The sequence below is a fragment of the Phacochoerus africanus genome, chromosome 13, assembly GCF_016906955.1.
Source record: "Phacochoerus africanus isolate WHEZ1 chromosome 13, ROS_Pafr_v1, whole genome shotgun sequence".
Taxonomy (NCBI): domain Eukaryota; kingdom Metazoa; phylum Chordata; class Mammalia; order Artiodactyla; family Suidae; genus Phacochoerus; species Phacochoerus africanus.
This window is the reverse complement of record NC_062556.1, coordinates 6,516,513-6,532,902: the sequence shown is the minus strand read 5'-3', so window position 1 is coordinate 6,532,902 and position 16,390 is coordinate 6,516,513. Positions and strand designations below refer to the sequence as shown.

Below are 16,390 nucleotides of genomic sequence, written 5' to 3'. Positions count from 1 at the left end.
ACTCTGGTCACATATCTCAGCTCCACCCTTGCACCCACAGGGCAGGGGAGTGAACTCTGGGCGCCCTGTTCCCCTAAAGGGGTGCCCTTTGCTAGTTTTGTGGGAGCCAGGCTACAAGGTCAGGTAGGGTGTGGGGAGCGCCAGGACGGGTGGGAGCCGGCTGCGCTGGACCACTTATTGGCTCTGGATGAGAAATGACCTCCTCCTAAGCCTGCGTGTCTGCCTCTGAGAAAGGAGGCCCCTGACAGCACCCACTCCAGTTGTCGGCGGTCCAAGTTAAAGACCCGAGACACATCGGGTGTCTGCGCGGTGCCTGATTAAAGAATGGCCCATGCTGAGGATTTGCTACATCTAGTTGTTCTCCACTGAATAATCACATGCTATTTCTATACTATCATTCTTCTATCACCTGTCTTGCCTTTTTCATTATTATGAAACTTCTGTAAATATAATTTTGTTTCTGTACTTTTTTGGCATAACATAAATCTGTGAACTTTAAATTTTAATTTTGTGTTAGAAAACATTTTTTGTTGCTTGTTTAGTCTTGTCCCTGGTTTTATTATGTAAATCCCATTATTCAAAGTTGCCTAAATCCATTTGGAAAAAGGACTGGGATTCTTAAAGTGAATTTCTTGGCTTTTCTGATCCAGTTTTGTTTGGACCAAAAACCAGTATTGTATAAAGTATTAAGCATATATTTTTATATTTATTGAAATGGACTGTGGTGACTTTGGATAATAAGGAAAAGTCTAATATTAAATCCATGTTTATATCAGTGTAATTAACATGTTAAAACGTGATAAATGGCATCAATTAAAAATTATGAAATTAAACAACTGATAGACAGGATTAAGATGGCAGAATAGAAGGACTGGAGCTCAACTTCTCTCATGAAAACAAAAAATTACAACCAAATCCTGAACAACCTTCAACCAAATGGACTGGAAACTTTCAAAAAGATATCCTATTCCAGAAGACAAAGAGGAGGCCACATCAAGAGGTAGGAGGAGCGATTACGTGATATAGGCAGCCCCATACCTCCTGGGTGGGAAGCCCACAGACTGGAAAGTATCACAAAGAGAGAACTCTCCCAGGAGTGAGAGGTCTGCACCCCACATCAAGTCCCCACACCTGGGGATCTGGCACTGGGAGAAAGAACGCCTGAGCATCTGGCATTGAAGGCCAGTGAGGCTTGTGTGCAGGAGCGCCGCAGGACTGGGGGAAACAGAGACCCCATCCTTGAAAGGTACACACAGGCTTTCATGTGCACTGGGTCGCAGGGCAAAGCAGAGATTCCATAGGAATCTGGGTTGGACCTGCTGCAGTTCTTGGAGGATCTTCTGGGGAAACGGGGTGACTGGCTCGCTGTGGGGGAAGGACATTGGAGGCAGAGCTCTCAGGAATATTCATCAATGTGTGTTTCTCTGGAGGTGGCTATTTTGGAGAAATCTTGCCCCACCCATTAGCACTGAGAAGCCCCAGGCCAAACAATAGTCCAGGTGGGATCACAGCCCCACCCTGCCTAAAGAGCCCCCAGGCACACAGCAGCCTCTAATCTCACCCAGACAGACACAAAGCCCCCCTACTAGTGGGCAGGCACCAGTCCCTCCCATCAGGAAGCCTACAGCAAGCCCCTGTACCAACTTCTGCCACGTGGGGGGGGGCAGACATCAGAGGTAAGAGAGGCTAAAATTCTGCTGTCTGCAAAAAGGACACCAACCAAAAACCTATAAAAATGAAAAGGCAGAGAACTATAACTCAGATAAGGGAGAAATAAAAAACTCCAGGAGAACAGCTAGGTGATCTGGAGATGATCAGCCTCCAGGACAAAGACTTCAGACGAATGATAGTAAAGATGATGTAGGACATTGGAAATAGACTGGAGGCAAAGACTGATAATTTAGAGCAAACATTGAGCAAAGAAGTACAAGATTTAAAATGTAAGCAAGTAGAGATGCAAAATACAATAACTGAAATAAAAAATTCAGAAGCAACAGGAGAATAGAGGAGGCAGAAGAACGAGTAAGTGTGGTGGAGGATAGGCTAGTGGAAATCTCTGATGCAGAAAAGAAAAGAGAAAAAAGACTGAAATGAAGAGAGTCTCAGAGGACACTGGGACAATGTTAAATGCACCAATATATTATAGGGGTGCCAGAAGGAGGAGAGAGAGAGAAAGGAACAGAAAAAATATTTGAAGAGATAATAGCCAAAAACTTCCCTAACATGGGAAAGGAACTCACTCAAATCCAGGAAGTGCAAGGAGTCCCATAAAAAAAAAAAAAAACCCAAGGAGAAACACCCCAAGACATATATCAATCAAACTGACCAAAATTAAAGACAAAGAGAAAATACTGAAAGCAGCTAGGGAAAGGAAACAACATACGAAGGAACCTCAATAAGGTTATTGGCAGATTTTTCAGCAGAAACTCTGCAGGCCAGAAGGGCGTGGCATAATATACTTAAGAGGAAAGGAAAAAAACCTCCAACCAAGATTACTTTACCCAGCAAGGCTCTCATTCAGATTTGAAGGAGAAATCAAAAGCTTTACAGATAAGCAAAAGCTAAGAGAATTTAGCAACACTGAACCAGCTTTACAGCAAATATTAAAAGAACTTCTCTAGGCAGAAAAGAAAAGGCCACAACTAGAAACAAAAATATCACAAATGACAAGGCTCACCAGTAAAGGTATATATACAGTAAAGATAGGAAATCATCCACACACAAATAGGCTACAAAAATCAGAAATCATGAGGAGGGTGCAAATGCAGGACACTAGAGATGCACTTGCAATTAAGAGACCAACAACTTAAAACAATCTCGTGTGTGTGTGTGTGTGTATGTATATACATGTATACACATACGCACACATACCTATATCCAAACTTCAGGGCAACTGCAAACCAAAAATCTACAATTCATACACAAACAAGAGAAATCAACTCAAATACAACTCTAAAGATGGTCATCAAACCACAAGAGGACAGAACAAGGGAAGAAAAAAGAGCAACAAAACCAAATCTAAAACAGTTAATAAAATGGCAATAAGAAAATACATATTAGGAGTTCCTGTCATGGCTCCGTGGTTAATGAATCCGACTAGGAACCATGAGGTTGTGGGTTTGATCCCTGGCCCTGCTCAGTGGGTTAAGGATCTGGCATTGCTGTGAGCTGTGGTATATGTCACAGATGTGGCTCGGATCCCATGTTGCTGTGGCTCTGGCGTAGGCTGGCGGCTCCAGCTCCAATTAGACCCCTAGCCTGGGAACCTCCATATGCCATGTGAGTGGCCCAAGAAATGGCAAAAAGACCAAAAAAAAAAAAAAAAAAGAAAATACATATTAATAATTACCTTAAATGTAAATGGACTAAATGTCCCAACCAAAAGACATAGACTGGCTGAATGGATACAAAAACAAGACCCACATATATGCTGTCTTCAAGAGACCCACTTCATTTCTAGGGACACACAGAAATTGAAAGTGAGAGGATCAAAGAAAATATTCCATGCAAACAGAACCAAAAGAAAGCTGGAGTAGCAATACTCGTATCAGACAAAATAGACCTTAAAATGAAGAATACTTTAAGAGACAAGGAAGGACATTACATAATGATCAAAGGATCAATCCAAGAAAAAGGTGTAACAGTTTAAAATATTTATGCATCCAACATAGGCTCACCACAATATATAAGACAAACTGCTAACAACCTTAAAAGGACAAATTGACAATAACGCATTACTAGTGGGGGACTTTAACACCCCATTTATAGCAATGGACAGATCATCCAGCAAGAATATCAATAAGGAAACACAAGCCCTGAATGAAGCATTAGACCAGAGAGACTTAATAGATATTTATAGGACATCCATCCAAAATCATCAGTATACACATTCTTCTCAAGTGCACACCGAACATTCTTTAAGATTGAGCATATTCTGGGCCACAAAGCAAGCCTCAGTAACTTTAAGAAAACTGAAATCATACCAAGCATCTTTTCTGACCACAACACTATATGACTGGAAATCAACCAGAAGAAAAAAGCTGCAAAATACACAAACACGTGGAGACTAGTAGCATGTTGTTTAAACAGCCAATGGATCACTGAAGAAGTCAAAAAGGAAATTAAAAAATACCTAGAAGCAAGTAACAAATGTACAACACTCCAAAACCTATGGGATGCAGCAAAAGCAGCCCTAAGAGGGAAGTTTATAGCAATACAAGCTTACCTCAGGAAACAAGAAAAAGCACAAATAAACAACCTAATGTTACGTCTAAAGCAGCTAGAGAGAGAAGGACAAGACCTGAAATTAGCAAAAGGAAAGAAATCATAAAGATCAGAGCAGAAATAAATGAAATAGAAATGAGGAAAACCATAGAAAAGATCAATGAAACTGAAAGCTAGTTCTCTGAAAAGGTCAACAAAATTAATAAACCCTTAGCAAGACTTATCAAAAAGAAAGGACTCAAATCAATAAAATTAGAAATGAAAAAGAAGTTACAATAGACATCATAGAAATACAAAGGATCATAAGAGACAACTACATGCAACTGTATGCCAATAAAATGGAAAACCTAGAAGAAATGGACAAATTCTTAAAAAAGTACAATCTTCCAAGACTAAACCAAGAAATAGAAAAGACGAAGCAACCAATCTCAAGTACTGAAATTAAAACTGTGATTAAAAAACTTCCAACAAACAGTAGTCCAGGACCAGATGGCTTCACAGGCTAATTCTATCAAACATTTAGAGAAGAGCTAACACCTATCCTGAAACTATTCCAAAAAATTGCAGAGAAAGGGATACTCCCAAACTCATTCTATGAGGCCACCATCACCCTGATCCCAAAAGCAGACAAAGATACCACAAAAAAAGAAAATTACAGGCTAATTTCACTGATGAACACAGATGCAAAAATCCTGAACAAAATACTAGCAAACCGAATCCAACAATACATCAAAAGGATTGTACATCAAGATCAAGTGGGATTTACCCCAGGGATGCAAGGGTTCTTCAATACCCACAAATCCATCAGTGTGATACACCACATTAACAAACTGAAGAATAAAAACCATATGATCCTCTTAATAGACGAAGAAAAAAAGCCTTTGACAAAAATCCAACACCCATTTCTGATAAAAACCCTTCAAAAAGTGGGCATAGAGGGAACCTACCTCAACATGATAAAGGCCATATATAACAAACCCACAGCGTACATCATTCTTAATGGTGAAAAGCTGAAAGAATTCCTGTTGAGATCAGGAACAAGACAAGGATGTCCACTCTCACCACTACTATTCAACATAGCTTGGAAGTCCTAGCCACAGCAGAGAAGTAAAAGAAATAAAAGGAATCCAAATTGGAAAGAAGTAAAACTATCACTATTTGCAGATGACATGATACTATACCTGAAGCCTCTACCAGAAAACTGTTAGAGCTCATCACTGAATTTGGCAAAATCACAGGATACAAAATTAATTCAGAGAAATCAACCTCATTTCTATATACTAACAATGAAAGATCAGAAAGAGAAATTAGGGAAACAATTCCATTTACCATCACATCCAGAAGAAAAAATTATCTAGGAGTAAACCTACCTAGAGAGACAAAAGACCTGTCCTCTGAAAACTATAAGACTCTGATGAAAGAAATCAAAGATGACACAAGCAGATGAAAAGACATACCATGCTCTTGGATTGGAAGAATCAATATTATCAAAATGACTATACTACCCAAGGCAATCTACAGATTCAATGCAGTACCTATCAAATTACCAAGGACATTTTTCACAGAACTCGAATAAAATATTTTAAGTTTGTTTGGAAGCACAAAAGACCCAGAATAGCCAAAGACATCCTGAGAAAGAAAAATGGAGCTGGAGGAATCAGGCTCTCTGCCTTCGGACAATACAACAAAGCTACCGTCATCAAAACCATGTGGTACTGGCACAAACACAGAAATATAGATCAGTGCAATAGCATAGAAAGCCCAGAATTAAACCCAAGCACCTACAATTAATCTACAATAAAGGAGGCAAGAATATACAATGGAGAAAAGGCAGCCCCTTCAATAAGTGGTGCTGGGAAAACTGGACAGCCACATGGAAAAGAATGAAATTAGAACACTTCCTAACACCATACACAAAAATAAACTCCAAATGGATTAAAGACCTAGATATAAGACCAGACACTATAAAACTCTTAGAGGAAAACATAGGCCAAACACTCTCTGACATAAACAACAGCAACATCTTCTCAGATCCACCTCTTAGAGTAATGACAATAAAAACAAAAATAAATAAACGGGACTTGATTAAACTTAAAAGTTTCTGCACAGCAAAGGAAACCCTAAACAAAACACAAAGACAACCCACAGAATGGGAGAAAATATTTGCAAATAAAGTGACTGACAAGGGATTAATCTCCAAAATCTATAAACACCTCCTACAGCTCAATACCAAGAAAAAACCGAACAACTCCATCAAAAAATGGGCAGATCTAAACAGACAGTTCTCCAAAGAAGACACACAGGTGGCCAAAAAACACATGAAAAGATGTTCAACATCACTCATTATTAGAGAAGTGCAAATCAAAACCACGATGAAGTAACACCTTACACCAGCCAGAATGGCCATCATCAAAAAGTCTACAAACAGTAAGTGCTGGAGAGGGTATGGAGAAAAAGTAACCCTATTACACTGTTGGTGGGAATGTAAATTGGTGCAACCTCTGTAGCAAACAGTATGGAGATTCCTCAGAAAACTAAAAATAGACTTACCGTTTGATCCAGCAATCCCACTCCTAGGCATCTATCCAGAGAAAACCATGACTTGAAAAGATACATGTACTCCAGTGTTCATTGCAACACTCTATACAATAGCCTAGACATGGAAACAACCTAAACGTCCATGGACAGAGGAGTGGATCCAGAAGATGTGGTACATATGCACAATGGAATATTACTCAGCCATTAAAAGGAACGAAATAACTGCATTTGCAGCAACATGGATGGACCTAGAAATTATCATGCTAAGTGAGGTCAGACAGTGAGACACCCACATCAAATGCTGTCACTTACGTGTGGAATCTAAAAAAGGGGCACAATGAACTTTGCAGACAGATACTGACTCACTGACTTTGAAAAACACGGTTTCCAAATGAGACAGGTTGGGGGGTGGGGGGATTCATTGAGGGTTTGGGACAGAAATGCTATAAAATTGGGTTGTGATGATCATTGTACAACTATAAACGTAATAAAATTCATTGAGTAAAACAACAACAACAACAACAAAAAGCTGCCAGCTCACCACACATCTTCCCGGGGAGCAGTGAGGAACCAGCACTTCACAGCCATGTGGGCAGGGGATCAGCTGGGCTCCAGGTTTATTTATGCAAGTGAGGCCACCTCTGAGAGTCCTTAAGAGAACTCCTGGCTTCCTAAGAAAGGCCTGGAGACTCGGCTGTGGCATTTTCTGCTCTGGTGTGAGCACTGGACAGGTGAGGCCCCCCCCCCCCCCAATGCTGCTATGCAGACATGCATGCTGGTGGCATGTGCAGGTTTACCGGGCCTCCCAAGGTAAGAGACTGACTCACCAGCTTTTCCAGCTCCATAATCTTCTTTTCCTGCTGGTGAATTTGCTGATTCTTCATTTCTAATACCTGCCTCAGGCTCTTCATGTCTTCTTCCAAGTGCTGATAAGGAGCCAGCGCGATCTGCAGAACAGAGAGCAAGGAACTGCTTGGCAGAGGTCCCGGCACAGCGCAGCCCTCACCGGCGAGCAGTGAAATCCGGTCCTCGGTAACAAGCTTCCCCACAGGCACCAGGGAGAGGGAGCCAAAGGCGGCGGGGATGCCTACAGCTTTCCCTGATAAGATGGCCCCAGGTTTCCACGGGGAGCACCACTCAAAATCCAGCTCCTCGGGGAGCAGGAGAGATGAAGCCGTCGCTCCCTGAAAGGCGGGGTGCTGGGGATGGAGGGCAGGACAGTACCAGCCTCTTCCCCTGAAGGGACCTTAGCGGGTCAGAAAAGTAAATGCAGCATCGGCTTTAACATTCGCTCAGGCTCCCTGACTCAACAGCCAGGTGGGGAGAGCCCCGCCCCCGCCCCCGCATAGAAATGAGCCAAGTGGTTTGAAGAGCAGAAAAGGCATTTTAGAAAAAGGAGCATTACAGTAAGGTTGCTGGATGTAACAAATCAAAAGATAGGATGTTTGGTTAGGTCTGAATTTCACATGAACAACTTTTTTTTGTAGTGTAGGTACTGCACGAGACGTGCTTGTTACTAAAAACACTTATCTGTAATTCACATTTAACTGGCTGTCGTGTATTTTATCTGGCAACCCTACATCAGAGGGAAAGAATTTTGCCAACTTTTCTGGGCCAAAAAACCCCTCAGATTACAAACTGAGGCTTCAGCGATGCCTCCCTGTGGAGTGGGGGTTGGGGGAGAGGGGGATGGGGTGCCAGTGGGCACAGGGGGCAGTGCTGGGCCCAGCGTGGTGGTCACAGGAGCTCAGGGACAGTGGCTGTCCAGCCGTATTGAATGTGGCAAGACCATCAGGGAGCTGGAGAACCCACAGCTGTCCTGACTCAGGAGAGGTGCTGACAGGCCCCTGTTTAAAAATCCCAAGAGGCCCTGACGCTCTGGCATCCCATCAGACAGGGACCCAGGTTTTGGGGTGACCTGGGGTGCAGCAGAGCCACTGGGTGGGCTGGGGCAGGGAGGCCAGGCACACGGTACCTCCAGCTGCTCTTCAGTGTTCCTCCTCAAGGCCTCCTCGAAGCGTCTGGCTCGGTCCCGCAGAGACTGGCTCTGGAAGGTCAGTGTGTCCACCTGGTCCTGCAAGTAGCGCGCCAGACGTCCAGCTCGGCCCCCTGCGCACACTGCCCCCCCCGGGACACCGGCGCCAGCCGCCCCGCCTGCTCTTCAGGTCAGGGGCCCTCCACTGGTGCCACCAAAAGGGCATCGCATGCTGGAGCCAGAGCCCCCAAAAGCCCCGGTTCGCCCCGTCTTGGGGCCTTGTCCAGAAAGGGGCACGAACACGCCGACAGATGAACTGTGCGTTGGGGGTGGGGGACCAGAGCGGGCAGCCTGGCCCTGAGTGCCTCCTGGGGTGAGAACACTGTCCCCCCCAACCCAACCCTGACCGTCCCCCCCCCCCCCCCCGAGAAGTTTAGAAGCAGAGGCAGCTAATAAATGTTGTAACCAATGTTATGAAGGCAGACCATGAGCAGGGGGGGTCTAGTCCGGGGGCCTCTACCTGACTTCAGGAGGAACAATTAAAGCATCGCAAGAAAGAAGGGTCCTCATTTGTCAAGTTCAAGCCAGAAACTAGCAAACCGGCCTTGACTCCATCCCTGCCTGAGCCCCTCCCCCATCACTAAACACCGGGACACCAGGTCCTGAAGGATCTGCCTCCTTCATGTCCCTGGACCCACAGGCCTGATCCTGCTCCCTCCAGCCGGGGTCAGGCCACTTGCTGACTTTTTCCTGGACCTGGTAACTCACTTGCCCTCAGGCTGGAGTCTGGGGGCGCTTTCTAAAGTGCCAGCCTGAACCGTCTCTACCACACAGAACCCCGGGCCCTCAGGTGAAGTGATGCCTGCCAGCCTCACGTCCTTGGCATCAGCTCTTCTTATCTCGCTGGCCCCACCCCATCCGACATCTCCGCTCTGCCTTCATCCCCAGCTCCCTCTCCTTCCTGGCTCCACCACCCCTGCCCCCCAGCCACGCTGGGCAGCGAGTCTCTGGCATGAGCTGCCAGATGAGCGGAGTCTCTCCTGTTCAGACCCTCTCTGCCACTCAAAGAACCCTCCTGGCCACCAGCATCAGCTGGCCACCTGGCCACCCCCTGTGTGAAAGTGTAAAGAGTGAAGGCATGTGGGGAGGAGGCCGGTGCCCCGACCCTGGACGCCAGGGCAGATGCCACCATGCTGAGCCCCCTCCCCGCAGCCCCAGCCCTGACTGATGGCAGCAGGCAGCAGAGGGCACCGGGCCTCCTCTTGGTGCCGGAGCAGAGGGAGGAGACGATGCCTGGCTCCCAGCCAGGCTCCCCACCCCACGTGACGGTAACATTGGCGCAGAGGGGCTGGTGCTTCCCTGAACTCCTCTGGCGTGAGAACCGCCCCCCCCCCCGCCCTCCCGCGGTTGCACATGATGGACGTGCACACAGAGCTCCGGCCTGACCGCTTTCTTATCACAGAGAACCTGGTTTGCAGACCATCCTTGGTGGGTTCCTTTTCCTTCTCTCTGTTTCCAATTATTTCCATTTAATTGCTAAGAAATAAAAGCCCCCCCCCCCCCCCCCCCCGCCGCAGTGTCATTAAATGCAAACGCTGGTGCCTGAGGGCAAGGTAGTGTCAGTGGGCATTTGAAAGCTCAAGAGCTGGCCCGTGGAAATCACGGCCGGGGCAGCCCGCAGGGCCCCGGAACGCCCGCGACGCACTGCCGCCCTGCGTCAGGAACCGGACTAGAAAAACGACTGGAGCATCCCAGGACCCCTCCGCCAAGCCTCATCAGAACACACATTCCTCCGTAATGAAGTCTCTTCTCCATTAGAAAACAAAACAATGAAAAACTCTGCAAAGACCACCCAGGCGGCATCTCAGATGGCACACTAGGGATTTTCTGCCTTATTGAGTGTTACTCAAGACAGGTCCACTGGCTCACGTGGTACCCAGCAAACAGACTGTTCTTCGACTTGGGTTGGCTCCTTTATGTCAAGGTAAGAGCACAGACCCCCCCAGGTGGTGACATGGCTGGGCATGGGCCCCTCGGAGTGACCTCATGGCTTGCTAACAATCCTGGTCCTGAGAAATGTAACTATTTTAACAGAGCTGCTGCCGCCCTGTGCTCTATATACTGTACCCGTGATGAAATGCCATCATTGATAAGGCAGGACAAGAACATCCTTAAACATCGGATGCTTTCCCTACCCATTTGGGCCGCTGCCCCACCTTAGTCTGCATTGTGCCTCTGCATTATACACTAACTAAATCCCTTTAGAAGACTCAGGAATGCCTGCTCCCCCCTCACACCCGCAAAAGCCATTTTCTCCTGGCACCAGCAAGGTAACTCCTAGGAGACAACACTCCTTTCTCCATCCTGCAACGGGTCACGGTGCCCCACGACTCGCCCTGCTGCACCATGTAAGCTGTCAGTGTGTTATTTTGAGGTAAGACCCTTTGTCTCCAAAATTTATGTAATTGGGCTTTGGCCTCTAAAAGGTGGAACAGTCTTCAGAGCTTTCTTTCTTTTTAAGTTTTTTCTTTTTAGTTTAAATACAATCTTAAAAGATTACTTTCCATTTCCAGTTATCACAAAATATTGGCTCTGCTCCCCATGTTGTGCAATATACACACCTGAGCCTGTATTATACCCAACAGTTTGCACCTCCCACTCCCCATCCCTGTCTTTTCCCCTTGCCCCCACCCCCGCCACTGGCAACCACTAGTTTGTTCTCTGTGTCTGTAAATCTGCTGCTTTTTTGTTATGGTATACACCCGTTTCTTGTATTTTCTTTTTTTTTTTTTTGTCTTTTTGCTATTTCTTGGGCCGCTCCCGCGGCATATGGAGGTTCCCAGGCTAGGGGTCGAATCGGAGCTGTAGCCACCAGCCTACGCCAGAGCCAGAGCAACACAGGATCTGAGCTGCGTCTGCGACCTACACCACAGCTCACCAGATCATCAACCCACTGAGCAAGGGCAGGGATCGAACCCGCAACCTCATGGTTCCTAGTCGGATTTGTTAACCACTGCGCCATGACGGGAACTCCCCGTTTCTTGTATTTTCTAGCTCTCACATATAAGTGACATCATGCAGTATTTGTCTTTCTCTGACTTATTTCACTTAGCAGAATGCCCTCCAAGTCCATCCGTGTTGCTGCAAATGGCAAGACTTTGTTCTTTTTTATGGCTGAGTAGTGTTCCATTGTGTATACATACACCACATAAAGACTGTTTCCTGGGTTCTAATCCTCAAGATTGCTCGAATGAAATTCTCCATTTCATTCTTATATTATTAATTTTTTCATTGACAGACATGTTATTTCCCTTAAGCTGCTCACACCTTAAGGGAACATTATTCCCATTTTACAGGTGAGTAAACTAAGGTTTCCCCTTATGTAACTGTCCAAGACCTCAAAGCCATTAGGAGGAAGTAGGGTGGGGATTTAAAACCCAAACTCTGAGAAGGGGATCACGAAGGCAGAGGAGTAAGAGGTCGGGCTCACTTTCTCCCACAAACACATCAAGAAAACACAGCTACACGTAAAACACCTCGCACAGAGCATCCACTGAACGCTGGCAGGAGAACTTCAGCCTCCAAAAAGAGCAAGAAACTCTTGACATTAACTGAGTAGAACAAGAGAGAGAGAGAAGGAATCAGGACGGGACTCGCGTTCCCGAGGGGAGCCGCGAAGGAGAAAGGGAACCCACACCCTGGGAAGCCACCTAACCAACGGGGAGCTCGGCCAAGACGGGGGGACCTCAGAGTCACCGAGAAAAGCACCACAGCCGGACTGAGGACAGACTCGATGGAGAGCCGCCCAGATCATCGGCCCCACCTCCCCGGAAACCACAGCCTGAGATGCTCGGGCGGCGGCTGGGCGCTGAGACTCAGGCTCCGGAGGTGAGTCCCGGGGAGTGGACTGGGGGTGGCTGTGTGGGGACAGCCTGAGGGGCTAAGGCGCGCTGTGCCACGGGCAGGGGAGTGGGACGCCACGCCAGAGGGAACCCGGGAGGAGGTCTGGGCCCACAGGAGAGGCAAGCCTCCATTCATGGGGAGAGGAGAGGAGAAGGGCGGGCGCATAGGAAGCTCCCTGTGCACGCCCATGTGGGGACGCCTCTGGCACAGGCTTTGGGAAGCAAGGAGTCACTTGCTTGGGCTACAGGTGGCTGGGCACCTCTTGCGTGGGCTAAGGGCAGTGGGGGGCTAAGTGAGATGTGGTGCCTCTTGTGTGATCTACAGGTGGCAGGGACAAACCATGGCAGTCATCTTGGAGGCCAGAGGGAGGCGTGACCTGCCACCACTGGGGGCCTGTGAGTGGGCTCCTCCTGTGGCCCCAAAAACCTCGGGTCAGCAAAAAAAAAAAAAAAAAAAGGCACAGCAACCAAGCAGCACACACTGTTGCTCTCACCCCCTCCAGGAACACACCCGCCCTACCACTGCCACTGCCACACGCTCTGGGCAGCACCCAGATGCTTGATCACTGTCTCTTTCCAAGACCCTACAACTAGGAGCAGCTGGTACAGCACCTCCTGCGTAGGCTAAGCAGGATGGGTGCTTCTTGTGCGGTCTGCAGGTGGCGGAGGCAAACCACCGCCGTTATCTCTGACTCCAGAGGTGGCCGTGGACCACTGCCGCTGGGGATCCCTGAACAAGAACCACTGGCAGCCCCAACCACCTCAGAGGGCACCACAGAGGAGGCCACTGCCCTGGAACACCACCTCTTGTTGCTCTCACCCCCTCCAGGAACACACCCGCCCTACCACTGCCACTGCCACACGCTCTGGGCAGCACCCAGATGCTTGATCACTGTCTCTTTCCAAGACCCTACAACTAGGAGCAGCGGGTACAGCACCTCCTGCGCGGGCTAAGCAGGATGGGTGCTTCTTGCATGGTCTACAGGCGTCCAGGGCAAACCACCGCCGTCATCTCTGACTTCAGGGGTGGGTGTGGCCCGCCACCACTAGGGGTCCCTGAACAGCCACCATTTGCGGCCCCAGTCACCTCAAGGGCACCAGAGGAGGGTTGTTGCTCTCACAACCCTGGGAGCACACTGGCCCTGCTGCTGCCACTGCTGAACGCTCGGGGGCAGTGCCCACACGCTTGATCTCTGTCCCTTCCCAGCATCCTGCAACGAGGAGCAGCCCGTGAGCACCTCCTGTGGGGGCTGAGACAGGGTGCTTCCTGCATGGCCTGCAGGTGGCGGGGGCAAACCACTGCAGTTGTCACTGACTCCAGAAGTAGGCCTGGCCCGCTATCACTAGGGGTCCCTGAACAGCCACCATTTGCGGCCCCAGTCACCTCAAGGGCACCAGAGGAGGGTTGTTGCTCTCACAACCCTGGGAGCACACTGGCCCTGCTGCTGCCACTGCTGAACGCTCGGGGGCAGTGCCCACACGCTTGATCTCTGTCCGTTCCCAGCATCCTGCAACGAGGAGCAGCCCGTGCAGCACCTCCTGTGGGGGCTGAGACAGGGTGCTTCCTGCATGGCCTGCAGGTGGCGGGGGCAAACCACTGCAGTTGTCACTGACTCCAGAAGTAGGCCTGGCCCGCTATCACTAGGGGTCCCTGAACAGCCACCACTTGTGGCTCCAGTCACGTCAGAGGAGGGCACTGTAATCAAACACTACCTCTCGTTGCTCTCACTCCCCTGGGAACTCACACGCCCTGCTGCTGCCACTGCCAGATGCTCTGGCACCTTGTAAATCTGCCCAAGCCTCATTCCCACTTCCCTGGGCCCTGTAACGAGGAGTAGCCTGTGCCACCTTCCTGCAGGTCCTTGCTGCTGTGAAGAGCCCAGCAACCAGGCACTGCCGACTAGCCCTACCCACTGCCTCCTTCTCCCTGGAAACACACTCAGCACCCTGGGGAATAACAGCCTGCTCACACCAAAGAAAGGCAGCAAATATTCAAACTCCCACACCAAAAATAAATAGTTACCCCCCACAAAATACAAGGAGGTGCTCTTACATAGAAGTAGCCCTCCAAGACTACAGGTTGGCTTCCCTGAACTTACAGAAAAAGAAAAACATAAGCAAGATGAAGAAGCTCAGAAACCATTCCCAGTTAAAAGAACAAGAGAATTCACCAGAAGCAGCAAGCAATGAAATGGACCTCTGCAGTCGGACAGACATTGAGTTCAAAAGGGAGACGGTGAAAATACTGAAGGAATTAAGGCTGAATATCAAGGAATTAAGAGCGGATATGAACAGTATTGCAGATTCCTTTAGAAAGGAACTAGAAAACATAAGGAGGAACATAGAAGAATTCGAAAATTCATTTGCAGAGACGCCAAGTCAGCTCAAGGCACTAAAGAGCAGAATGAATGATGCAGAGGAACAAATTAGTGACTCGGAAGATAGAATAATGGAAATGACCCACTCAGGACAGCAGACAGAAAACCAAATGAAAAAACACGAAAGCAATATAAGAGATCTATGGGAGAATACAAAGCAGGCCAGTCTACACATAATGGGAATTCCAGAAGGAGAGGAAAAAGAAAAGGGGATTGAAAATATATTTGAAGAAATTATGTCTGAAAATGTCCCAAATCTAAAGGAAACTGATATCAAGATACAGAAAGCACAGGGGGCCCCAAATAAGTTGAACCCAAACAGGCCCACACCAAGACATGTTATAATAAAAATGGCAAAAGTTAAAGAGAGGATTCTAAAGGCAGCAAGAGAAAAGCAAAGCATTAATTATAAGGGAACCCCCATACGGCTATCAGCTGATTTCTCTACAGAAACACTACAAGCCAGGAGGGAATGGCAAGATATATTTAAAGTTTTTGAAAAGAAAAAATCTGCAGCCTAGAGTACTCTGTCCAGCAAGAATATCACTTAAAATAGGAGGGGAGGAATTCCCACCATGGCTCAGTGGAAACAAATCCAACTATAGGAATCATGTGGTTGTGGTTTCGATTCCTGGCCTCACCCAGTGGGTTAAGGATCTGTCACTGCCTGAGCTGTGACGTAGGTTGCAGATGTGGCTCGGATCCTGAGTTGCTGTGGCTGTGGTGTAGGCTGGCAGCCACAGCTCTGATTTGACCCCTAGCCTGGGAACCTCCATATGCCGTGGGTGCGCCCCCCCCCAAAAAAAAACAAATAAATAAATAAATAAATAAAATAGGAGGGGAAATAAAGAATTTCTCCAACAAGCAAAAGCTAACAGGGTACAGCAATACTAAACCCATTCTAAAAGAAATACTGAAAGGGCTTCTCTAAATTAAAAAAGTGAGAAGAAACAGAATGGAGGAAACCACAATTGGAAAGCAATCACTTAAATAAGCCAGCATACAGATCTAAAAGAGGAAAAAAAAAAACTACTATCAAAGCCATGATAAACACAAGGAACAGCAAAGGGACAACATGAAGATGTTAAAAAAAGGACTTCAGAATCACAGAATGCGGGGAAGGAAAGTTAAGACAATATGGAATTTTGTTAATATAATGTGTTTGAGCCTCTATGATTATCAGGCTGAAGCAAGCAGATACAGGAAGGGGTTAACATACTTAAAAAACAGGGCAACCACAAATCAAAACCGAATGTTACATTCACAGAAGCTAAAAAGAAAAGTACTCAAGCATAAAACAAATGGAAACCACCCAACTGAAAAAAGAAAGGAAGAAAAGAGAAACATAGAATCAACTGGAAAGCAAGGTTTGA

The 16,390-nt window shown here is 47.2% G+C and overlaps 1 protein-coding gene across 4 annotated transcripts in view; it reads right to left on the bottom strand.

Moving 5' to 3' along the window:
* Positions 1-16,390, bottom strand: part of MTUS2 (microtubule associated scaffold protein 2) — a 478,717-nt gene that overhangs the window by 5,973 nt on the left and 456,354 nt on the right. For all 4 annotated transcript variants that reach the window (XM_047755832.1, XM_047755833.1, XM_047755831.1 and 1 more), the window contains 2 exons: positions 8,738-8,836; positions 7,590-7,709 (listed from right to left, as the gene is read on the bottom strand). In XM_047755832.1, coding sequence (XP_047611788.1) covers positions 7,590-7,709; positions 8,738-8,836 — 219 coding nt within the window. The remainder of the gene's footprint in view (positions 1-7,589; positions 7,710-8,737; positions 8,837-16,390) is intronic.